Source organism: Electrophorus electricus, chromosome 13 (assembly GCF_013358815.1).
Source record: "Electrophorus electricus isolate fEleEle1 chromosome 13, fEleEle1.pri, whole genome shotgun sequence".
In the NCBI taxonomy this organism is placed as follows: Eukaryota; Metazoa; Chordata; class Actinopteri; order Gymnotiformes; family Gymnotidae; genus Electrophorus; species Electrophorus electricus.
This window is the reverse complement of record NC_049547.1, coordinates 11,869,806-11,894,963: the sequence shown is the minus strand read 5'-3', so window position 1 is coordinate 11,894,963 and position 25,158 is coordinate 11,869,806. Positions and strand designations below refer to the sequence as shown.

Below are 25,158 nucleotides of genomic sequence, written 5' to 3'. Positions count from 1 at the left end.
AGCATGTCAAGGGTAGTAATAGCGATGCATCTTTCACTTCTCTGCTGGATTAACAAACTGCAGTTATTATTTACATGGAAGGAATTATACTCAGTTATTACCATGATTCAGTATTCTGTACAGTTCATAAGGGGATGAAATGGTTATGAAAATATCTGCAAGTTAGCATGCAAATAATGCCATGGTGTGGTTAAGGGTTGCGAACTAGAAACCAATTGGTTTAGCTAAGAGGTTTAGAACCCCTGACTTGTGTTGAAAGGGAAACCTTTGAGAGGCTCTCAGGCCTGAGGGAATACTTTAGGTCTGTGATAACGAGAAACCAGATGATTGTTTAACTGTCATACCTTTATAACAACAAAAATTCCAGAGCAATTACAACTTTATACAACTCCTTAGTATAACACTTTTGACTCAAACTAATCTATAAATGCTTCAGTTACATGACATTGTCAAGATTTTCCAGAATTCACTATTAATGTTACTGTTGACATAACTCTTCATGTACTAACTTGCCAAATTCCAAAATATTTAATGGGCAGGACATGAATCAATATTCATATTTACTGGAGCAGAAAGTCCAACAGTACTTAAAAGAACCTGAAACAAAATGTTGTGTATACACAAGTCTTTATTACTAAAATGCTTTTAATGTTTGGATCGGTCTATCAATACATAGTAAAGAGAAACAAAAAGATATGAAGTATGGCAACAGTTCATTAGCTCATTATACAGCGCAAGGCAGTGTTTCCCAATCCCAATCCTGGAGTACCTCGGCATCAACACGTTTAGGCTTCTCCTTATTCAAAACCCATCTGATTTGGCTCATGAAAGTGTTTAATACATCAGCTGTGTTAAGCAAAGAAAAACACTAAACTGTAGTAAACAGTTTCCAAGCATGGAATTGTGAAATACTGCCAAAGAAGTACTGAATCTTTCAGATTTGTTGTCCAGATGTGAAACGTCTGTTCAGAAAATAACATGGTACTCTGTACTAATCAGTCATAAACTAGTCATAAAAACTATCCAGGAATGCGAGAAAAATGTGTGAGAGAAGGCTCATGGTATAGATTATAAGTAGGCCACTGGTAGAATAACAGACATGAAAGGTCCGTATACATTTACAAGAGGAAGCACCCAGGTTCACAAGGAACAATAATATTTACTGACAAATTCTAAAGGCAGCTTCTGTCAGCATGAATGTCACTATAGCTGTTTTAATTTAGACCAGGTGTTATCAGTGAACATTTAACTGCAGCAGTAGAAGTCCAATAGCATCTTGACTTAGAGCTGGGTTGTTCTCAAGATACATCTTTTGAGTAACAAAGAGAAAACACATCAGCCAGGTATTAACATGGCATTATTACATATAAATGTCAAAGAACTATGAAATACTTACAGCTAGCAGGCTGCTCCTCAAACCGCTGCATTAGTTGGTCATGCGTAAACTTCACAAAGGTGTCATATTGTTCTGTAATAGAGATAATTCAATGCAGTATGAAAAAAATGCAAGAATAAATATAAGATTGCCTGTGCTTACATTACACCCCACTGTTACCACAGTAGTATGTCATGTCCAAAAGAACTTTGACATATAATAATCCCCTCCATCATCTGGTAAGAAAAGAAAATTATTGTAAAAATACTTCAACCAAAGAAAAAAAAGTTAATAAAAAATGTACTTCAAGTACATTCTTTTCCCATTTTTTCCCCTTTTACTTGATTCTGGTTTTTCCACCACTTTTGGTTTTATGGGTCTTTTCATGTATATAATTTAATACAAACCTGCCAACTTTGAAGTCAGGATCTCCTCATATTCCTCCCTGACTTTATCTTCACGTTCTTTCAAAAGACGCTCGCATATCATTCCGACCTGTCTTAAAGTAAACAGTGGCTGTTCTCTGCGTGTAGGTGAAACAGTTCCAGTGGATGCCTCTGTAAAATAAGTTCAGTTATGCTGAGCATATACAATTATGTCAATAAATCCATTTTTATCGTGCTACACCGTTACATGATGGATGACAATCTGTAAATAAACATTCTGAATACTATCAACTGTCTCCCTCAGGACACCTCAAGATCACAGGGAAGCTCAGTCATGACGAGAATAAAATAACAAATAAAATGTCATACTGTGTTAGAAGACACAACTGCATATCATACAAAGCTCACCTGGAAAGCTGGATCCACTCAAAATAGATGCCTGAGACTGAGACACAAGAGAACAGGAAGCCTCCGTTTGTTGAAAACTTCCATCCAAATGTTTACGCTTCTGCATGCGCTTATACTCTTGTTTTATGTTGTGCAGGATTTGCTCTGTTTACAGGAGGAAAAACAGTCGATTAGTATAGTATATATATAAGGTATACTACATCTAAACTCAGCAATATTTTCTGGAATCCTATCAAAGCATGATATAAAATACTATTTTCATTATCCAAGGATACAAGGCTACATGGATGTACTGTAACAAAAAGAAATTGCGACCAAGATCGCGTTTTAAATCACAACCGTTAATAATTTAGATAACTAACCAGTGGCTTGATGCAAACCTGTTGTGAGTCTTGCCGAGACCTCTCCAAAAGGCGAAGGTTCATTGCGTAGGTATTTTCTAGGGGATGAAGAGGGTGATACTGGAGCACATCTCCTTCTTTTCGACGATGTGGGACTCATCAAAGGATCGAAATCCATTGTCCTTTTTAAAGTAGCTCCACACGCCATTGTAGCGATATCAGAAACGTTTAAAATCCGTAACAGAGCAATATCTGAATAAAATAGTGGACAAAATGAAATGTCCTTTTGACATGAATAGCTCTCTGGCAAGCCCCCGAAAAGCAAGTCGCAACTCACAACACTGCTTAGCAAACCGACAGCTAGCTAGCTAGATATCTAACTTAACGCCAGCTGAGCTAGCCGGCCAAATGGCCTTTTAGTCGCTTTTTAAGGTTGCTAACCCTAGCTAATTTAGCTATCGTTATTCATTTTACCTTTGAAAAAATAAAGCAATTTCTGTTCGCTTGCAGTAAAACTGAGAGCTTCTTCTCGTTTTGGTCTCTGATGAGGTAATTAACTTCTGTAACCAAGGAAGTATTTTTTTGTCACAACGACAACGGTTTTAACAATATACGCAAAATAGCAAATTCACTAGCTAGTTGTTTATCTTTTAAGACACCATTTTCCCCATTACACTTGTCGCTTATGATAGGGCCATTGTCTTCTTCTTTGTTTTGTTGACAGCATGAAAGCTAAACGGAATAAACGGTTTACTGCCATCTTTTGGAACATTTTATATAGGCTGATAAAAAAGGCTGGTGGAAGATTTCAAAGGTCCAAAAGAGCTACAATATTTCGGTATACATTTTCCCTTGATTGTTATTTAATAAAAAACACAAACTATATGCGGCTTTCTATGCCTAATCAAGGCTTTATCTCCACTAATGAAAGGTTTGGAAGTAAACATATGTTGGTCTTTGCACATTTTATTTCCCATGTTTTTGATCTTTCAATCAAACAATTGATCAACAAATAAATAAACAAATAATTAAACAAGCGAATAAATAAATGTTAATATAACACAAATCAAATGCAAATTATACACAAACAAACACACACTATATTGCAAAAGCAGTACATCTGATATACACTAAATTGATTTGAATAATGACAGTGGAAAGACTGAAAGATTTTTTTCAGGTGTGAGAGCTGTGCAAAGCTCTTACCACACTCCGAAACCTGATAAGAACTCTCTCCTGTATATGCTCTTAAATACCTTCTTAGATCAACCAGATGAATAATAGATTAAACACATGTTCACTTAGCTTCACTGTTATTATATAATTAAACTATATGTACTTTATTCCAGTGAATTTTTCTTGTCCTATTCTTAAAAAAAATCAGTGACGTCATTTGACTCATCTTTATTTTTTCATGCCATCTATGTTTTCAACTTAATGACTCAGCATGCAACAAAAAGTCAGCAAAGCATGGTATTGATGAGGAGGCTGCTGTTCAGAGAGAAGAACATTTTTCATGTAGGGAAAGGCAAATCACATAATGAAATGTGTATCCACAACTGCTGTGCATTTATAGGGAGACATGGCAGCTGTCCAGACCTAGTAAAAATACCAAGGAAGACACGCAGGTAATAAGTGTCTCACTGTGTGAAAGGGTTAAACAACAGTAATAAACAATAAAAGAATTTTGCATTTTTAAAGTTACTAATTTAGTGAACTCTCAGTAAAGAAGTAAATCTGCAGACACTTCTTTCTCTGGTGTAACAGATCTTCAACCCCAAATAAAACCGATAGTCCTATTTTTACAAAGTACTGCCTTCAGAACTTTTTTTTCTCACCTCTGTTATAATCAGAACCCATACAGAAAAAAACCTGAAAGCTGGTCCTGCCTTAAACACTTTTTTTGTTTTGTTTAGCCTCATCAAAATGTATCATCAGTCTGTGAAATATCAATATGGACAGGCCAGTCGATGACGTCAAATTCTATTCCATCAAACTACCTACTGATACATTCTAAAACATAATTGTTTAAATTAGGTGCATTAAATCTGTTTAAATTCATGAAATACTCAGACTTATAAGAGGAGGATTAGGCACCTCTGCTCTGTAAGAAAATTTTCCATTCTTACAAGGCACAATGCATAGACTATTAGTGATGAATTAGCTTTTTACAAATACTCTCAAACACTACTGGATTGTTCTGGGTTGCCTTGTTATTAAAATACACGAACGTCTGCTAATCAAAGTCAGTGGCTGCCAAATGCTTGCCGTGCTGAGGGCTCTGTGAATGGCCTGCATTCTGAATACATACTGGATTGGGTTTGGCCTGGTGGCACTGGGCTTCAAGATTCAAGATTCGAGGGCATATCTGTCATATCTGCGTTGGTACAAAAGGACTGTGAAATGTAAAGCAGCTGCTCTGAAGACTGCAGGAGGTAGATTCGTATACGAACATTTTTGTAAGTACAAGTAAACGTTTATATTTATATTTATATATATATATATATATATATATATATATATATATATATATATATATATAAATATAAAGGACTTATACAAATAGTGCAAGCGAAGCAAGTGAAGTTAAAGTGGCCAAATACACTGTAAATGTAGTTCAAGTGTCTGTGTGTGTGTGTGAGTGGGGTAATTGTGTGCTTTGCAGTGGGGTCCTGTACATGAGCAAGTGGTGAATGTGTGTTTATGTACTGTGTGCCTCACAGAATGTGTCATGAGGTTTAAGCTGTTTATTGTCCATATGGCTTAGGGGTAGACGCTCTTAAGTTCTCAGTCCTGGCCCTGATGGAGCGAAGACGTTTCCCAGAGGGTATACACTGGAGATTGTGATTTGGCTGGTGGGTGTCTTGAGGATTTGCTGATGACCTGCACTGCGTGCAGTAGAGATCCTTTAGTGCAGACAGTGTTGTACTGATGTCACATCAAATCACTCTGAGAAGGGCCCTCTTGTCCTGGAAGCTGCTAATGCCGTACAGGCTCCCAGAAAGAACAGACCCTACTATTGCAGTGAAGAAGGTTTTCTGCTTTGAAGGTCTTAAATTTCCTGAGGTAACAAGCACTGCCATGTCTTTTTCACCAGGGTGGAGATATATGTGGTTCAAGACAGGTCCTCAGAGATGTGGACTTCCAGGTAACTGTAGATGCTCACTCTATCTACCCAGCTTTCATTGATCCTTAGTGGTATGTACTAGGTACTTATCATCTTCCTCCTGAAGTCCACAATCATATCCTTGTTCTTGGAGACATTCATGTCATGTTTTTGACATCACACCATGATGACAGCAGCTCCATCTCATCCACGGAGACCGTCTCATTGTTTGAGATCAGGCCTACCACCGCTGTGCCATCTGCAAATTTCACAATGGTGTTAGAGCTATAAGTGACTGTGCAATCATGAGTGTAAATCAGCGACCCTATAAGTATGGTATGGGATTTAGGACGCAGCATTAGGGGGCACTGGTGTTGAGGGTTAAGGAACTGGATTTGAGGTTTCCCATCTTCACCACTTGGTGTCTCTCAGATAAGAAACTCAATGAGAGATGAGTAGACAGGAACACAATGAGTGATTTAGCCCCAGGTCACTGATCCTGGTGACCAGTCTGGTGGGAACAATAGTGTTGAATGCAGACCTACAGTCAGTGAACAGCAGGCTGACGTAATTCCCCTTTCCATTGTCCAGGGGGTAATGGAATGGTATGGAAGATGTGCAAAATGGTGTCACGAGTGGTCCTCTTACTGCAATAGGCGAACTGAAGAGTGTCTAATGAGCAGGGCAGAGATGAGCAGATGAAGTCTGAGTTTCTCGAAGTACTTAATCACCGCAGAAGTCAACGTTAAAAGGCAGTAGTCGTTAAAGCCACTAAAATTCACAATGAGTGGTAGCTTTAGAAACCAGTTGAGTGAGACATTGGTTTACATCCTAAGTGGACTAATTTTAATTTTTGTTCAGTTGAGAATTAGATAAGAAAAATGGGTAGGATCAAAGGGTTCATTTTTGATAATGATCACACACACACACACACAGCAACCCAGAGAGAAATCTTACTCGGGCTGAAAAAAGTGCTAATCATAATGAAATAGCCTGTAAAATAATACATTTAACATTGAGGGCATTTCAAATTATTTATTTACTGAATTAAAATGTTTTATACACTGGAAAGTCTTTTATATTGGAATATTATTTGCAATGGTTTGATGACTACATAAATACATTCTAAAACAGAAATGTTGGTTTATCTGGGTTTTTTTAATTAAAAGAAAATGCAGTGCTGTTATTAGTTAATAAGACTAAAATCAACAACAAACAGTATCTGATATTAACATATGATAAAAACATAAAACAGGCCAGCCAAGCTTCATTATCCAGTTTTCTGTTTCATTTTTTAATCTTCATGGTTTCCAGTATTACTATATTACAACATAAGTGGGTGAACACTAAATGCAAGTTCAAATGTCACTTATCTTGTTCAACTGAAAGCATTAAATTATGAATTCATTTTTTGCAGCAAGATCCTGTGGACCACTTTCCTCTGCAAATAAAGCAGAAATATGTGGGGAGTCCTGACTGACTTCCATCTAAGCTTAACCAAAATTGTACAATTTTGTGAAAAGACATTTCATGTTGCTTTAACACCGTCAAAAACCCTGTAACTATAAATGACGCTTCTACTGTTTATTAAGAATAGTTTTGAATGTTTTACATTTAATTGTTATTTGCTCACTTCCATAAGTGATATGCATGTCTGACATACACTCCCTGTCCAGCTTCTAAAGTTTGGTATTTTGGGTCAGAGTTTAAAGTGTTTGGAAGAACAAGTGTTTAGTTCTCTTTAAGAAAAGGGTATTTAATTTAAAGAGATATAGAGGTCCCGATTATTGCTAAATACACTGGAAACTACTTGTTTCAAATGTGAAACAAGTCCATTCTATAGCCATGTTATCATATTCATCAACCACATGCCAAATTAAGGTAACCAGGCCAAATAAAAGGACCTGCCTCTTCTCAATGACGAACGGCAGTAGAAACTACTGAATTAGAGGAGATTTTGGAGGCCAAACTATTTTCTTTTCTACATGACATAAAGGTAAAGTTTAAGATCTCTTGGACAGGTGAAAGGTGCCCTTTCCCAAACCTTTTAATAGAACAAAGCACAATACTTCAGCCTGAAAACCCATGTCACATTTTAACATGCATACTTGTGTTTGAATACTAACATGAGTTTGTGTTAGTTTTTGTCTGTTTGATAAAAACAAAAAGGATTTGCAGAATAAAATGAATGTCTCGCCAATTGTTGACTGCAAAATGAACCTAATCAAGATGTGGAACTTATCATTTAAGCTCAACATTTTCAGTATGGTTGCCCTGAAATACAAAACACAGGTTGAGGTAATACACTGAACACTAAACAGCATTACTGATTAAATATATTAAATGCATCAATATCCTTCTTTCTCGACTGTTATCTGAACAGTACTTTCTATCAGTTAGTACAAATTAACAAAAAAAGTTTAAATTATGGAAACATAAAATGGTTCCCACTGCATTATACTGAACTTCAAAAAAAAAAAAGGAAAAAAAAGAAAAAAAGAAGATAGAAATGAGACTTTAGTTTCTCTAATCTGGATTTCCCTTAACTTTGCTTAATAAACAAGCTTTCCACAAACAGGTCAAGCCTAGCATAAAAAACAAAACTAAACTGAGACTCAAGCCCTGTTGTAGTCACAATCTAGTCTTAATTTATAGAAAACTAGCTATTTAAATGTAAATTTGTATTCAGACTGGCTTTTAGACTAAAACTAAACAAACAATCCTATATACTACCCCATGTATTTAGTGTTTGGGTGCACTGCAATACTTATTTTTAGGTTACTGTGAAGCTTTTAAACTATCAAGGATTGTGCCAATGTAAAAATAACTCATGAGTTCATTCCATGTAAGGATAACCAGTGCCATTTGTTATGAAAACAAACAGCTGTTCCTGATGCTAAAAGATGAAGACTGTTGGACCTACAACTCACCAACCAAGACCAATTACTATTCACAAGTCAGGATATTTTGGATCAAACCTTAGAATGAATTTGTATTCTATTCAGGTTAGGAAATGCTTACAGATCCAACTCCAACTTCAGTTGCACTCTATGTAAAACAAATGTGATTTTTCTTGGTAATGGTATGGAATTAGATTACAGCTAGTTAATGTTATCTTAACTGAAGTGCTGTGATCCTTTGTAATTTAAGCAGGAGATCCAGGCAACGTTGAGGTCTCAGTACAGGTATGTTTTGGTTCAGAAACACCCTGCAACCTTATGGTGGAATGTAAGTTAAACAACAACAGGCTGGAACCTATCTGATCTCAAAGTCTGACAAAAGGCTGCATAGCATATGTACACACAGGGAACAACATGCCACATTATCTTCATAAAATATGTTTCTTCTTCAGTTTCTCCAACACACAGAAAACAAGAATTTTCACAGTGGTTGAAGATGTCCTTAAGTGTCTTAGAAAATTAATTTTCTTTGGTAGATTATAACTGTCACATGTCTGTGGAGAAAGATTATAAACAGTTCATATAAAGACCACAGCTGTGCTCTTCTTCAAAAATCAAGTTGGACAATTCTTTGGTTGTTAGTTTTAGCACTTCTGGTAAATATACATCACAAATAGGTAATACAAATAAAAATGTCCAGGGGTTAATGGGCTTAGGCATAATAAATCCTTGATATGTATAGGATATGAAGCATTATAAGTTATTTCAATGTAATACTCTTAAAAAAGTTTTTAAAAGGTTCTATCTGCAAACATTTATATAAAAACACACTTCTTTGGCTGTATCCTAACTTAAGATATGCACATGAGTTATGCAATATGCATGATACTTGTGCAAAACCCACGTTACTCAGTCCATCATCATCTGTGAAAGACTGTATATGTGATGCCAATCTCAGGTGGGAGTGCAATGTTCAAGTGCCAAATACTATGATATTGTATATTCTCTGATTTTGAAAATTTAAAAAAGTATTCACTATTTCAGAGTTCTAACTGCAAGCACCCTAAATGTTGTCAAAACACCCTTAAATTTTAAAACGTAACCTCCCCACTAGTTTAAACACTGTGACCATTACTCTTCAGCTCAGTAAACCATCACTCAAAACTATCAAGATAGCCATTAAGAAGAAAAAAGGAAAACATTTAAAAAGGAGCAACCTATATTGTTATACATTTAACAATAAAGATGCAGCATTAGTGTAATTTGCTATATACAATAAAAGTGCTGGGATTCATTAGCAGTAACCATGTAGTGAACACACAACAGTGAAATCTCTGAATAATACTGATTAATGAGAACATGTTCTCCTGATTTGCAGGATCCTTCAGACCTGCACCCCTTCAATACTAATCAGACAAAGTGCTCATGAAGTGAAACCAAGGGAACTCCAGCCAACTTCTGCCATCTCTGACACCCCACCCCCCAGAATACACCCCTTTGGCACCCCTGAGAACATATGCCATGAGGGGAAAAGATCTGCTCCTGTTGTCATGGAAGAACACCCCCTTCCATGCATATGTCAGCTTATCCAAAGCTCTTATATAAGTCTGGAGTTTTTAAGAAACTGTATGAGGGCTTTGTAAATGAAGCTGTATTGGGAAACGGTCTGCACCATTAGCATACGCTGCTGCCGCAGTAGCTTCAGAACAGTAGGGACGCCCAGCATCTGGAAGAACAGAGGTTGAAGGGTTAACCTTCCAGCATAGCTTCCCCTTTTATCACTCATCCGTCTTTAAGGCATAAACTGAGCAATAACAACCAGCTAACCATTAATGCAAGTCAAAAATATAAATACAGCAGCCTTAAAAACATTTAAGTACAAACTTTGGGGGGAAAAAAAAAAAAAAAAAAAAGGACCATTCAAGCACTTGGGCCAGCATATGCTGAGTGTGTACATACCTCATTATGTTCCAGACAGGCTACCATGACCTCAGTCAGGATGACCACTCCAGTGCGCCCCACCCCCGCACTGCAGTGTACCAGCACAGGCGGATTTGGGTTCTTTGGATCACTGGTGCTGTTGGTGTGTCGCCTCACTGACTGAATCTCCTCCAAGTACGCTAGAACACGGAGGAAGAGCAGATGTGTTTGGTCAGTAGTTTTAAATTATTATTATTTTTTTTAATGAATGCTATTAGTAAATGATAAAGATATTACAGGTAATCCCAAAATGTTACATTTACTTTTTCTTGTAATTGTTTATATTTATTATATAAAAAACTACTTTTTGCAGTACTTGTGATCAACAAAGCATACCTTTGCAGAAAAATGAAATGAGATTTATATTCTATTTTTTTACATCCCCCTGCCTCCCCTATCCCACCACCCTTTCTTCATGAATACAGCATCATTTAGAATGTACTAAGCTGAGCCAAATAGGACAGTTCCATTCTGGGTTCGTGACTTACCCAGAAAGCCTTTGAAGTCCTCAGGACAGCCGTGGTCAGGCCAGTCAGTGTACTGCAGGTGCCAGATGGTGCGCTCCTGCCCTGTGAGGAGGTGTTTGATTTTCAGGCCCGTGGTGGCATAGCAGCCTGAGTCAGTGCGGAAGCGGGTGGTGATCTTAAAGCGCCCGTATGTGACTGTGTTGTGGCGGGAGCCCAAGCGGGGCCAGTAGCGGAAGCTCTTCTCACGGCCTCCCTCCTGTGAGTGGAGCACATATACAGATAGCAGAAATGAAGAAATAGAACGTATAACCAGAAAAACCCTGAACTGTCCTTCCTCTGGTATTCAGCAGTACTTTGCAAACATTGATGAAATACAAACCTCTTCAGCAGTAACCATAGCAATAATAGCAACTCCTTGTTCCCAAACCATCTGCCAGAAGTCTTGGCATGTGTTGGAGAGGGGACCCTGCGATGCAATATAGCTCCACTCCTCCCCCACGACCGTAACCTGGCACAGACAGCACAGAGGAATACGCAGCACTGCTGAAGAGGACTACTTCAGATGTAAGTGACAAAGCCATGCTGGTTCTTTGATAACACACCACAAGTGAACACAAACCAAATCTATATTAGAAAAAGCTGCTTCTAATGATTAACAAATTTGAAAAATATTTAATGACAATTGCAATCTGATCATCTGACAACAAATCCACGCAAGCATTGTACAACTCACAAAACACTGAAATGGATGGCAAAGATCCTAAAAACTACACAGCACAAATGCCAAATTTACCATAGGAAAAAAAAACAGGGCACTGTGGTACAAGACAAGAACTTGGAGTGTTGGTGTGAGGTGCCTACTTTTATATGTGAGGCGTTGATGTAGCCTGTGTTGTTCTCCTTGGTGGGGACGAGTTCCACCCGTGAATCATCGTAGGGCAGCACGTCCTGGAAGCGGTTGCGCTCAGCGTTCTCTGGAAGCTGTGCTATGCTGCATTCACCATCAGGTCGTCTCTTTGGCACTTGCTCGTATTCTGTAAACACCATGCCCTGCTCCAGACACTGCTCCAGGACCTTACACTGGAACATACACAAACATGCACATCATTAAACACAAGATGAGAAGGGCTAACTTTCTGAAAAATTAGTAAAATCAAAAGTTCACAACATTTAAAAGTTAAGAATATTACATTTAATAAAGTTGAACGTAACTTTCAACAATCACTTGACTGCCTAAACAAGCTCAATACGGGAGGTGTGTCATGAACACCTACCCTTTCATCGTTGGAGGCTTTCCCCGGCTCGTCCTTGCCCTCGCCCAGCGTGGGCACGCGAGTTGGAGTAAGGCCGTTGAGAACTGCCACCTTTGGTGGACCCATTTTCTTCACCTCTGGGCGGGTGCTCTTCTTCATACCCTGTTATGAGGGTGGCAGAAACGTAAATGAGTGAGTAAGTGAGTGAGTTTAACAGCGCACCAGATCCTGCTCTGTATAAGCTCCCTCTTATAGCTGCTGTGAAATGCTGCCAGGCAAGTCCGCTGACCCGTTCTGCAACATTCCTGGAGCCACAGGTGCAGTTTCCTAGCAGCTGTCCTCCCAGAGATACACAGCCGGTGGTATTTCACTTTCACAGGCTTGAATAATTATAACAACAACAACAACAATAATAACAATAATAAAAAACCATGCAGTAACCTAAAGCAATTAGTGTAAGTGGCTTGTGCAAAATAATACTTAAAAGCCACTGATTGCCCCAAAAAACATCAATAAAATTGTTCTCATCTACTGAGTAGCCAGAATGGAGGCTGTGAGACAAAACTAACAATTCTTTTTTACGAAATATTCAGCTGTCAGTTTCTTATGTGAAACTGAAACTGTTGTACTGGCATCATGAAAACAAGTTTGTCACTTATCATGAGGGCCTGTGATACCCAAAACACACATTATAAACTTGTGACAGTGCAGGAAAGTGGACTGGAGAACTCACGGGTGGAGGGAGGCCATCGAGGTTCCTTCGTGCGGAGGGCACATCGGACACAGGTCTCTTCTTGATAAGCTCCCTCTTAGTCTTCACTCTGCCCTGACTGCTCAGGTTCCCCTCCGAAACAGAGGGCATCAAGGCACCAGCCTCGCCAAGCAGGTACAGCGGCCCTGCCTCTTCTTGCTCCTCGATCCCTGGTTGGGGTTTGAAGCCGAGAGGGCTGGCAAGCACTGTATCCAGACTGGGAGCAAAGTGGTAGGCGGGCGGAGGTGTGTCCATTAGCTGATGTCCCAGAACAGCCATGGTTTGGTCTGGACAGGCCACTGCATCCTGAGACCGGGGAGTGTGCCGGCCACCATCATCCTCAAACTCCTCCTCTTCTCCGCTACTGTGCACCAGCATGGTGGCATCTGAAAGGGACTTTTTGTGCCCATAGCATACATCCTCCTTTATGATTGTCTCCTCTGCTTTGGTCCTCTCCAGGAAGACGCTGAGTTCAGAGCTGGAGTGGGCGGATGCAGCAGGTGGGGCCAGTGGGGGCCCAGCCTCCGCAGTCGAGACAGACACGGCCCTCTCCTTCAGCCTCATGCCGTCCAGGCCATACGCCAAGGCAGCAATCTCGATGGAGTTACGTTTCTGCGTGTGGGGGCGACGATGTGTGACAAGTGGCTCGCTCACCTCCTGCAGGGAGTGCGCCACCGGCAGACTGTCCTCCTGGAAGGTCTGCACCGAGTGGTGCACTCGGCGTGTGATCAAGTCTGGGTTGCTGCTGCTGACATACAAGTGGCGAGAAAGATCCGGCGTGCTGTTGGCCGGCCGCGGGTGGGCATAGGGATAAGGCGGCGGTGGCCGGTACACCTGGGTCCTCATGATGTTGGGTGCAGGGTATTCCTGGGCCTGCTGCAGCTGCACATTGGTAAGCTCAGGCACGCTGACGGCACCCACCACAGGCCGGCGTTCCGCAGGGTAGGGGTATGGCGAGGGGCTGTGGAAGCTGTAGTTGAGGTGGTACTGGGTGGCCCCATGCTCACGGATCTCTGGCTGGCTGTATACCAGTGGATCAGGCCGGCTGTAGACATATGAGCTGCCAATGTTGAGGTTGCGCATGGAGTGGCACTGGCGCTCAGCAGCGGGCATTACACCGCAGCTCTTCTGACGCATGACAGTCTCATAGTCAGGTGTGGCGCGGTAGGAGGGTGGGATGAGCACACTGTGCCGGTGAGTGGGAACGTGGTCTGGTCGCATGACATCGCTGCCCGTGATGCTGGGGTTGGAAGACACGGGCGACGACTGAAGGTAGTGCTGTGGGTTGTTGAGTGAGCTGGTGCTGTGGGCGCTGTATACACTGCCGTTACGAATCCTTCCGTTGTACTCATGTGGGGAACGGTCCAAGCTGGTCTGAGAATGGTAGTAGTAGCCATTCTGATTGTTCAAGTAAAGGTTGTCTACAGCAGGGGAAAAAAGGGTGTTGTTAAGACAATTAAAGCACTTAGTTTGTACATACAGTTAGTCAAAGTGAGACAAAGGTTTTACCTTGAGACGTGTAAGGCTCATTGTAATGGCCATTGTAGTGTAACTGAGGTGGAGGCATCATGTAGGGCTGAGGCTTGGGCTGTGGCACAACAGTAGCAGCACTGTTCAGCTTATGACCTCACCATATGTTCCATGACAAATCACACAGACATAACGCCGTTTCCATGGCCGCACCCAGGAAAGCCAATTACATGCCAAGAACCAAAAGTCAGTCCGAGCTGGTAATTATTTAGATTGTGCCTACCAGAGACATTCGTGTGGAGGAGCGCTGTCTGACTGGGTTCACCGGAACAGGCTGAGTTTGGCTGTCAAGAAAGATGAAAATGAGTGAAACAAGCCAGACAGCCCATTGACTACAAGCTCTCCCAGGTGAGGGAACCACAGACTTTCCAGGATCTATTCGGGAATTAAGTGTTTACTGTGCAATTTGAAACCAGAATACAGCAAGAGTGGCCCTAATTGTTGAAATAATGTCCTGAGGTGCAGCCTTCGTGTGTATGGAACATGGCCGCATTTAAACATTTTATTGGTGGTTATGCTATATTTGTAAGGATCCTATTTTTATCTTTTGCACCAGCTGGACAATTTGTCTGTATCAGAACTTGTAGAATATGGCAAATCAAATGTCTATAAACGTTTCTGGCTGCTGTGCCAGTGCGAGCGTGGGAGACCACTGAAGGAGTCTTGCTCACCCCTTGTTAGAAGGCAGCGAGGGACGAGAGAGCATTGGAAAGCGAGGAAATGAAAGAGTGAGAATGGACTTCTGGGAGCCCTCAGAAGGTGGGGCCTCAGATTCCTCTCTGGAGACAGGAAAGGCACAGGGATGAAGTCACCAGAAGTGACTGACCAAGACAGACACACAGAGACTGAAATTCACACTTACAGACTACTCTTGTTAATCTTATAAAACTTGTGCCTTGACAAGCACATTCTGCACACATATTTGGAAGTCTCCATGTCCTCCTGAAAGAGATGAGGAAACCCAGTCACTACAAGGTCAGGAATCATAAACGTCCATGACCAAGGCCTGCAGTGCTAAGCTGAGAACAGTGACCTATGTGTTTCAGCAACTAGTGATGTACTGCATATGCTTTATGAGCATGAAGACACGTTACATACATGCATACAAGTTAGTCTATTAATAAACACACGTACAGGTACACAGCTGAAAGGGCTAAGTGTGGGTGTTCAGATAATCTGAGTAAAGAAATGCATGTTATAAGCACCAGCTGCTTTACAAACGTACAGTTTGAAACTGAATGGTGTCTTCTTTGTTGGCCAGCTCCAAGGCGAAGAATGATTTATTATGAGTCATGTTATTAATGTCATTCCACCTATAAGGGAAGAGGACATCAAACAGGAACAGGAATGGTACACTAATCCAACCTAATTTCAACCATAGAAAATGTGTGTATGCATGCATGGAGTACATGACAAATGATTTATTCCACCCAGTTAGAACCATATTATGTTGAATGCCGTAGAGAAATCCATACCGAAATAAGAGAGGTGGTCGGCCATTTTTATGCTTGACAAAAATTCCATCCAGACAGGATCCAATAAGTATATCGGCACCCTGGCTATCCTATGTGGTAAGGATAAAAAAAGCATTGGAAAATATTTTTATATCACTGAAGTAAGAATCTGGCTCAAAATTAAGTAGTTCACCCCGGTATCTGTTCACCTTTGCTTGAAAACCCTCCTGACCATAACCCTCCATCTTCTCCACTTCTTGCATGTACAGCATCTCTGCTTCTGGCACTGGCAAGCCTCTGCGGGAAAGAGAATGTGCAAAAACATAGACAAACACAAACATGCATGTCATCAGCAATAGGACTTCTATTCATCATGCATCATACAATTTGGGTTCTACACCTGTACACAGTTCAATGAAACAGAATATCTACAGAACAGCAGCAAGATAAGGCTGGAATTTTTTTCCATCAGAATGCAGTCCCTTGCTAAAGTCCATGGCCAAATATCAGTGGGTTTGCTTTTCATCTTAGATCAGATGGCTCTGCAGTGCAGCTGTATGCAGAATCCCGATGACTGCACCATAAAATTATCTTTATATGACTAAAAAGAAATAATGTCAGTTTTATTTTAAAGATAACAAAAACAAAGATACAAATAACCTGCCAAAATCAAAACTAAAGAAACAAAACATGGTTCAAAGGATGTTCTTACCGGTAGCTTTGATACAGAATGGCAACTTTTTGCGTGGCTTCTTCAACAACCCTCTCATCTTGAATCCAGTCCTACATGCAGAGACAATTGGAATTTAAAAAAGAGAGAGAGAGAGAGAGAGAGAGAGAGAGAGAGAGAGAGAGAGAGAGAGAGAGAGAGAGAGAGAGAGAGAGAGAGAGAGAGAGAGAGAGAGAGAGAGAGAGAGAAACATAAGGTGGTTTATTGAATATCCTTAAAGTACTGACAACTTGTGTGGGGGATTAAAAAAAAGGATTATATAAGACTTACAATTGGGAAAAGCACAAATTTTTGTAGAAATTCCTGTGAGTCATAGCGGTTGAAGTCTCCGAAGTCCGCTGTAATCAGGAAAAATATATGAGACTATTATTTTAAACCAAATTTTTATTACACAAGCCAACAGACCAACAGACCACATAAACAGAAGATTCTTGCAACTTTGTGCCAGGTGCAGCAAAGGCAATCTGTTTGTTGCCCAGGTCTTTGACTATAAGGCTATGTTCATTTAAAACTGCTGGTAAAAACAAGTGGTACTTTTGCATACCAGCATTTTGTGACAAGATCATCTTTGAGCAAAGCCAATTAAATATTTTGTTGTGGAAGGAAACCAGTTTAGCTATTGAAACAATAGAAGTTAAACAGTAACAGTAATTCTAGTTAGAAATGTACATGATATGCTGACAATCTAAAGTATTAGCACAGCTATAAGCTTCCATGTACAGCATTTGATAATGTGAAAAAATAGTCTGTTACAAATCTGATCTAACTAACCCATATCAAACTGAATCAGAAGACCCTTTGACTGTGCAAACATCGGCCAATGTATTTGCATGAAAGCGTCAGAGCAACAGCCGCATTCTTTCCCCCCTGGGCAAGATGCATGCGAGCCAGCAGTTTGGACCACACTGCAACAGTGAGTGATGTCAGTTCTTCTGCTATGTTAACACCAGGCCAGTAACTTGTGCTGCCAGATATATCTTTGTCAGCAGTGCTTGAGATTCTTCTGTTAGGCAAACCTGCAGCCAGAAATGTTAAGCTCGCATGCTCAGGTAACTCACCTAAAAGTGCACCTAACTGTGCTCCAGTTGGATTAACTTTATAATCAATAAACAAACTAATTATAAATAAACTAGGGCAGCTGTAACATATCTTACAGGTAGAGGGTGACAAGGTATGATGTCTATACCTCTATATCTGCAATTATAGAAGTACAGAAGCCTAACCTCTATATCTGAAAGTATCAACTAAATATCAACAATATTTTTTAACATTTTAAATCAGAATACCTTGTACAGCCAAGCCTGCCAAGCGGATTGCCTGTTCAATTGAACATGGAATTCTCCCCTCCAAAATATCCTTCTTCAGCTGGAGGTAATACTGATATCTGTTGGGGATAAACAAATTGTAATCAGGACAATACTGATGTACATTCGGTTCTTCAGCATCTCAGGGGATCAGATGATGGCAAAGACTTATATCATATCATATTAGGCACCTGGTTATCTCTTGTTGTAACTGGGTAACAGTTGGCACGTAGAACACGACTCCAAAGTAAACAGTGGGCTCTAGTCCGTACTTGTCGAGCTGTTTCTTCAGTGGCTTTTCTAAATCAATCCATCTCTGCTGGTTTTGTTTGTTGAAGTACCAGAGGCTGAAGTAATTTATCTGGATAATGAGCAGAAGGACAGTAAGGATCACATGTTAATGGAGGATAAGGTACTATAGTTCTAGATAAGCACCATTATTCTGGAAAAGAGTGGAGAATATTTAATAGTCAGGACCAAGACCACTTTCAATTATTATTTCTACAGTCTTTACTACTTACATCTAAAAACAGTTTTATTTACAAAGAAATGTTCATATTTGAATTGGATGTCTCAGAGTATTTTCTGAAAATAGAATCCATTAAGTGCTGACTAATATTGAATTACATTGGACATACACAATTAAGATTTCGTTAACATGTCAAAAACAAGTTACAATCATATCTTCAGAAAACTACATACCTCTCTTAACTCCAGCCTCTGAGCAACTGCTTCCAGGCATTCTTGGCCTGTGCTCTCCACAGAAAGTGTAAACTCCACAAATTCACCATTAAGCAGCTGGATGCGTGTGACCAGACAGCTCTTGCTGGAGACAGTATACCTTCGTGTTCTTTTCAGTTTTAATCCAAATGGTAAGGGCATGTTTCACCAGTGTCAGAAAGATTCGCTCTGCTTCACTTTAAAATTAAGCCATTAGCAAATGAAAGTGCTCCAGACTCCAGAGGGCAGTTACATGGATACCTGGGAGCAGGTTGGGGTGGGTGGAAAATCAGTGCAAAATATTATTAGGAAGCATTGCTATGAGCATGCCTCGTTATGATTTAGGGGGGGAATGCATATTGTTTGAAAACAGTAAAAATACATAACAAAATGAATACACCAAGATGGCCAATCTGCTCTGTGTGTACGGTAACTGGTAACACTGCATCAAACAGTCGCTGAGCCACCATAAACAGCGTTGACTGGATGTTAGACCTGCTCTATGAAAACAAGGATCTCTTATATTTAGTTACTCTTACTATTATTACTAGCTATGTTACTAACTAAAAACCATTTCAAATTAATTAAATATAATTCCTTGGAATTACACGTATACCAACCAGATCCTTGTTGTTTTTAAACGGCGTGACAGTCTAACGTTAATCCTGATTTAGAAAATTATCCTAGGATTGCCTGCTAGCTATCCGTAAATCACGAAGAGTAGACAAACGGTCAACACGATTAACGCGTTCAAAGACTAACACACCATAACAAATTAACTAACGCTATATGGCTAATACCTATACTAGCCAATTGTGTTAGCTAGCAACATTCCGTTATATCACATAAGTTAGCTAGCTAGAATACGAAATGCTGTACGTGCTGTGTATTTAAGTTATAACGTTAGCTAGCGATATGGCTAATTAAGGACGATGACCCCGCGAGTATTTTTTGATTCCCAACACAACTCTCTACCGTCATTGCGTGCATTAATTCGTGTTGTCGCCCCTTAATTACCACCAACAAACTAACATATTTACTGAATCTGACGCCTGGTCCAAATCGTGCAGCACCAAGGGAGCACCCAAAACAAAACTCTTATAAGGGTAACAACTCGAGAAACTAAACCTTGTTTGGTTAGCAATGTCAATTTGCGATAAAGAAAAGACAGAACGTAAAATACTAGTTAGCATGTAAATATCTATTTATCTGGATATCTGGATAGTTAGGTAACCTAGGTAGCGGTTAACTAGTTAGCCAGGTTAGTTAATCTGAGTCAAAGCTGATTTTAATATGGACAGCTAGCGATCATGATGGCTAGTTAAATTACGGTGAAGTAAATTGTGTTAGCTAGTCAGCTAGCTAGCTACCGCCAGATAGCGAGTTAGCTTACCTTGGGAATTTATTTGTCTTGATATTCATTTAATAAACATCGAGTCGGGTATTAACAACAATTTCTCTCGGCCTTAAACGTTTCGAATATAATCCAAAATTCGTTAAAGTTTGTGTAATATTACGCATGTTAGGCTCACGGTTCACACTAGTAGTTGCTCCCATACTTCACTTCCGGTTGGAATACAAAAAACATTTCGGCAAATACGTCCGCGGACCTACTTTCAGACCTTTCAAAAGAGAATCCGTCGTATTTCCCTGTTTACAAACATCTAAACAACGTCAGTAGGCTATATATTTGTAATTATTATTGTTAAAAATACAGTCAATTATTCGGTGGATTTCTCACTAAGAATATAATGCAGCGCTTTGATACAGACAGGATTTAAGTGTATTACATCAGACAGCTGGAATGCCATGCAGCGGGAATGCCAGGAATGAGGCAGCTGCCTCTCCATGTCTGAATGAGCATTTTCACCCTTAGTCAAACTGGTCAAGGTACTATAAAGCTAACCAATTATTTGCAGCGTTCTTTGCAGTGAGTTTGCAACATTTAATCACATAGTTCTCCATAGTTCTCTATACGTTTCAGTGTAATCAGTGTCACACAGAAAGTAGATATACACGTTTCGTGTTAATGAATTGAAGTCATTAATATGCCTGTAATTATCTATCGTTACAACTCCCGACAAATAGTGTGCAATGGCATAATCAGCATCATTGCTAAAGGCTAAATGACGTTATGAAAATTATTTTATCTTTTTGGTTCAACACTTTGATCTTGCGCTGAAAACAAACAAACACAAACTTTAAGCGAGGTAAAAATATTTAAAGAAAACAATCCTTATAACATAAACAAAAACATTAATTACAGTTATTGGCACTTTAGAACGTCTTATGAACAAAATATGCAAATATTCTAAATAATTTTAATCTCAATTTTAATACGTTCTCCTAAATACTTTCTCCTAACAGGTATTGCTACGGATAAAACAATCAAAGGCTATAACAACAGTATCACAACTGAAAACATATCCAACAGATATCAGGTTCTATAAAAATAAAATAAAAATAATAATGAACAAAAAACAAAACAACCTCAAAACAATGAGGTCAAGGTGATGCAAGACACGGAAGACAAAGATCCAAAATAAACTTCTAAAGTCACCCAAATATGGATCTCCGTCTAAGTTCAAGCTTTGCCACCCCAGTGTAAACATTATTAAAAACTGAAAATGTGGGTTGAAGAAGAGACCACAAGTAAAGACTAAAGATCTCTGAAGAATCTAGAGGAAATTTGTATAGAAGGATGGTCTCAGATCCCTTTATGTCTTCTCTCACCTTACCCAGCATTACAAGAGAACAGTGCTGTTTTCAAAGGAGAGTAGCAGTAAATAAAGTACTAAATGCAGAGTGCAAATGATTGTGCCATTAAAGATAGTGTGTTTTTTAGACATTTTTAATGTAATGATAAGCACTTTGATTTAGCAGTAGGCCTTTGCCTAATTGGGGTTTTGCTTAATTTGTGTTGGGCTTGTTTGAGGTTGAGACCATGGTATACCTCCACTGGGAAGTGATCAGTGGGCATCCTTATGAGATGCCTGATCCACCTATACACTGGTGCTGTCAGTGTATAGATGCAACAGCTCAACTCTGATCTCATGGATAGCCATGGTTCTTTTGGCCATTATCCAGAGCTTTATAGCTCAGCTGCCTCTTCCTCACTATAATCGGGTACAGACTACATTACTGCAGCCTCTGCACCTACATTATGGTGGATCTCACAATCCCTCATTCCATCACTCATGAACAAGACCCTGAGATACTTAAACTCATCAAATCAAACCAAAATTTGTTTATATAGTGCTTTTTACAACAGATGTTGTCACAAAGCAGCTTTACAAATGTCCAAGTCCAAGCCCCCAGTGAGCAAGTCAAGGGCGACAGTGGCAAGGAAAAACTCCCTAGAGCATGAGGAAGAGACCTTGAGAGGAACCAAGACTCAGTGGCCGACAATGGTCACCACAATAATAACAATTTAAAGAGAAAACTAAATGTAAAAATTAAAAAAAAGAGCAATGTCTAGTCCAAGTTTCTAGAGGTCCTAGTCTTGTCCTGAGATGTGCATGTGTTCGAGACCCATTCCGCAAGAGAATGGGAAGATTGCCCTTGGAGGAGGTTCTCACCCCTACCTGGTATGGTACCTTTTTCCAGGAGATAAACATGACCTCAGACTTGAAGGTGCTGATCCATATATTGGACTTTTTTTGATTGGGTTTATTATTACATAATCACATGGCAGTTTTACAAGCCTGAACTTTGTATTTACAAAAAATTTAGAATAAATAAATCAAACCAAAAACACAAAAAAATAAATAATCTAAATACATATAATAACTATGAGACACTATAAGTCCATATTTAAATTCTTGTTAAAAATGTGATGGATGATTCAGTTCTCATTTCTGGGATCCTCAATTTCCTTTTCTTCCTGGTTTGCTGGTTGTCTGAAAGCAAACTGCTTACACAGTGAGCTTTTATCTTGTAGGGTAGGTGATGCCACAGTCTGAAGAGCATTTTGATCATTAGAATATACCCTGCCCATTATAATTTGTCATGCTTGTTTCGGAACACTCTGTCTGCTTTGACAGAGCCTGGGTCAGATTTGCAAGTCAAGTTGGACATACTCTACTGTGGGACAGATGTAAGCAGCGTATATTATCAAATTTGAGGTGGCTACCCCAGCTCTTCTCAGTCTCCTTAGAAAATGTAATTTGGTGTTGGCTTTCTTGACAGTAGCATTTATATGATGATCTCACTGTAGACTGTATTAATATTTCAAGCATCTTAATAGTGTTGCAGGATGGTAGCTGTTGACCAGACAAATAAAAAGGAGGAGGTGGGTTCCTCATAAGTCTCACAGTCACAGTATTGCATTTAGTGGGATTTAATGTCATTGGACTATCCTGAACCCACATAGACTAGTTTATCTTGAACCTCCTAGAGGACAATTTAAACAGCTGTACAATTTTAATCTCACAAACACATGTTAATGTTATCTTAATTTAGGTGATTTATTGTTTGATATTTCTTTCACATTTCTAATTAAATTTACTTTTATATTTGTTGCTTACCCTAGAAACTTGTTTTATTAGCAGTTAGCCATTAGCTAATGGCAGCTAATCTTTTTTACTATTAGTTACAATTGATATATTTTTGCTTTTTGTGCATTTTACATTTAATAAACCTATTTCAATAGGAAAAACTATAATTCACAAATTGTCTGATAAAAATGAACTTGCTAAAACTCATTTATGTCATGTCAGACCCAAATTTCTTTCCCCCATGCAAGGCAAAGCAGCTCATGGCTTGAATATAGAACAAGGCTTAAATGATTCCTGATGGTCATATCCAGTTTTGAAAGCTTTTCCAAGTGCATGTTTAGCCACACAGCATGTTTGTCTTCCTTCATGTTTTGATTTAATCCAGTATCATTAGCCCTGCTGTCATCATTTACAATGCAAAGTCTTTCTGAGCCCGTAGTTTAAATACACAGATGTAAAGTAGTGTTAGCTACACAGCTAGCAGTAGTGTGTCATTAAATTAGATTAGCAGTTCTTATCTTTATGATGCAGCTGACAGTATAAGGTTTTACATTAGCCTATATTTTTTTTTAACCTTGTTTAATTAAATATTAACAAGCCTCTAAAATTATAGGAACAAACTTTCCATTTTAATAACTCTAAACATCTTTCATTGGTTGATGCTTGTTACTGTTTTCCACAGAGCTTGTGTCTTTAGTGTTATCCAAGGCAGATGTATAATACACCAAACCCTCCACTGAGTTACCAATGAAAAAAGAAAGCACAAGATTCTATGGAACCACTTCATCTGTACTCCCCCAAGACTTGTTTGATTGTGTGACAAAGAATACCTGGTATGCCAAAGGCAACTTGTCTTATAAATCTCATATATGGTTATGAGTCAAAATACTGATAACAGACATCTTAAATTACATCACATTAATCCAAAAAGTGTGGAAAGGGAGATCATAAGTTTTACATGGGGGGTGGGTGTTCCCATGGTTCTTTTTAACTGGGGACTGGACTTTCCTCACATCCCTTCTCAAATCAAGCCCTGAATATAGTTCTGGCTTTGAAAATATGAATAAAGACATGCCCACCCATTATGTTTTTCTTTATTTTTCAAACAGTAGTAGAGACAAGGCATACCTTTGGTGGAATCCAACTCCTACACTGAGCAAACCTAACTTATTCTCACTCCAAGAATATAAGAATTGAATGGCTTGCATTAGTGGCCCCGACAATCCATACTCTGGGACCACATGCTACAGAACATCTGGGAGTTGAAATAATGTTTGAAATGTTATATTTCTCTGTAATGTAAGGAGGTGGCAGTAATTCTGGAGGACACAACAGTGCTTTTGTTGTTGCTTTGGCTCTATATTCTAGTACATGAGACCTGAATTGAAGCATTGACAAAGACTATGTCTATGTTCAGAATAATTCTGAATAATATGGATTAATTCATTTGTGTTTGTATATATTTCTATATCTAGCCCCACTCCCACTTAATGGCACCAAAAGTAACTCAACAAATTAAGAGAATCTTAAGTAGATTCATAGTGGTTTGCATCTTATGATGACCCCTTTCACATTAAGATGGCATATTCTTTTTTGTGTTAGTCTCTGCTGAGATCTATCCCTACATCCTGTCCTCGATTGTCTTAATAGCTCAAGAGGTTTTTCCCTGATGACTCAAAATATTCTTTGGTCATCCACTCAGTTGTTCTTGCTCAGTCCAGGGTCAATGTCTTTTTAACAATGTTAAATTTGTTAGCTCTTGTGCACATATATTTGAACAATGAAAACTGTAACTCCTCCCAGATTATGACCTGTACTTACATTTGCAAAATGTTAAGGGGATCCTAATTATCCACTAATTGCTTGACAAACAGTAGTGGAATTAGGATAATTTGCAGTGAAATAAAATTAAAATGATTGTAATGAAGGCTCTGCAGTAACTGTAATGCTACAGGGA

General features: G+C 39.2%; 2 protein-coding genes across 6 annotated transcripts; both read right to left on the bottom strand.

Annotated features, from left to right (window-relative positions):
* Nucleotides 1–608: 608 nt before the first annotated feature.
* On the bottom strand, nt 609–3,196 carry LOC113572705 (akirin-2). Of its 3 annotated transcripts, XM_027002485.2 has the most exons (6): nt 2,985–3,196; nt 2,532–2,762; nt 2,170–2,313; nt 1,783–1,932; nt 1,397–1,468; nt 609–1,309 (listed from the first exon to the last, which is right to left on the bottom strand). In XM_027002485.2, exons 2-6 carry the CDS (start codon nt 2,716–2,718, stop codon nt 1,299–1,301), a joined length of 564 nt encoding a protein of 187 aa, XP_026858286.1. In that variant the 5' UTR covers nt 2,719–2,762; nt 2,985–3,196; the 3' UTR covers nt 609–1,298. The 3 variants fall into 3 exon arrangements, with proteins under 3 accessions (XP_026858286.1, XP_026858284.1, XP_026858287.1); XM_027002483.2 differs by having other exon boundaries at nt 2,532–3,196; XM_027002486.2 differs by having other exon boundaries at nt 2,550–3,196.
* A 3,557-nt stretch (nt 3,197–6,753) lies between these two features.
* On the bottom strand, nt 6,754–20,433 carry ptpn21 (protein tyrosine phosphatase non-receptor type 21). Of its 3 annotated transcripts, none has more exons than XM_027002406.2 (20): nt 20,099–20,433; nt 18,688–18,966; nt 18,177–18,346; nt 17,968–18,065; nt 16,952–17,019; nt 16,664–16,734; nt 16,161–16,248; nt 15,973–16,061; nt 15,723–15,810; nt 15,360–15,439; nt 15,169–15,276; nt 14,721–14,781; nt 14,477–14,555; nt 12,950–14,388; nt 12,238–12,378; nt 11,825–12,043; nt 11,343–11,471; nt 10,985–11,219; nt 10,476–10,636; nt 6,754–10,242 (listed from the first exon to the last, which is right to left on the bottom strand). In XM_027002406.2, the coding sequence occupies exons 2-20, from the start codon at nt 18,865–18,867 to the stop codon at nt 10,114–10,116; spliced, it is 3,633 nt and encodes a 1,210-aa protein (XP_026858207.2). In that variant the 5' UTR covers nt 18,868–18,966; nt 20,099–20,433; the 3' UTR covers nt 6,754–10,113. The 3 variants fall into 3 exon arrangements, with proteins under 3 accessions (XP_026858207.2, XP_026858209.2, XP_026858210.2); XM_027002408.2 differs by having other exon boundaries at nt 18,688–18,811; XM_027002409.2 differs by lacking the exon at nt 15,169–15,276.
* Nucleotides 20,434–25,158: the final 4,725 nt, after the last annotated feature.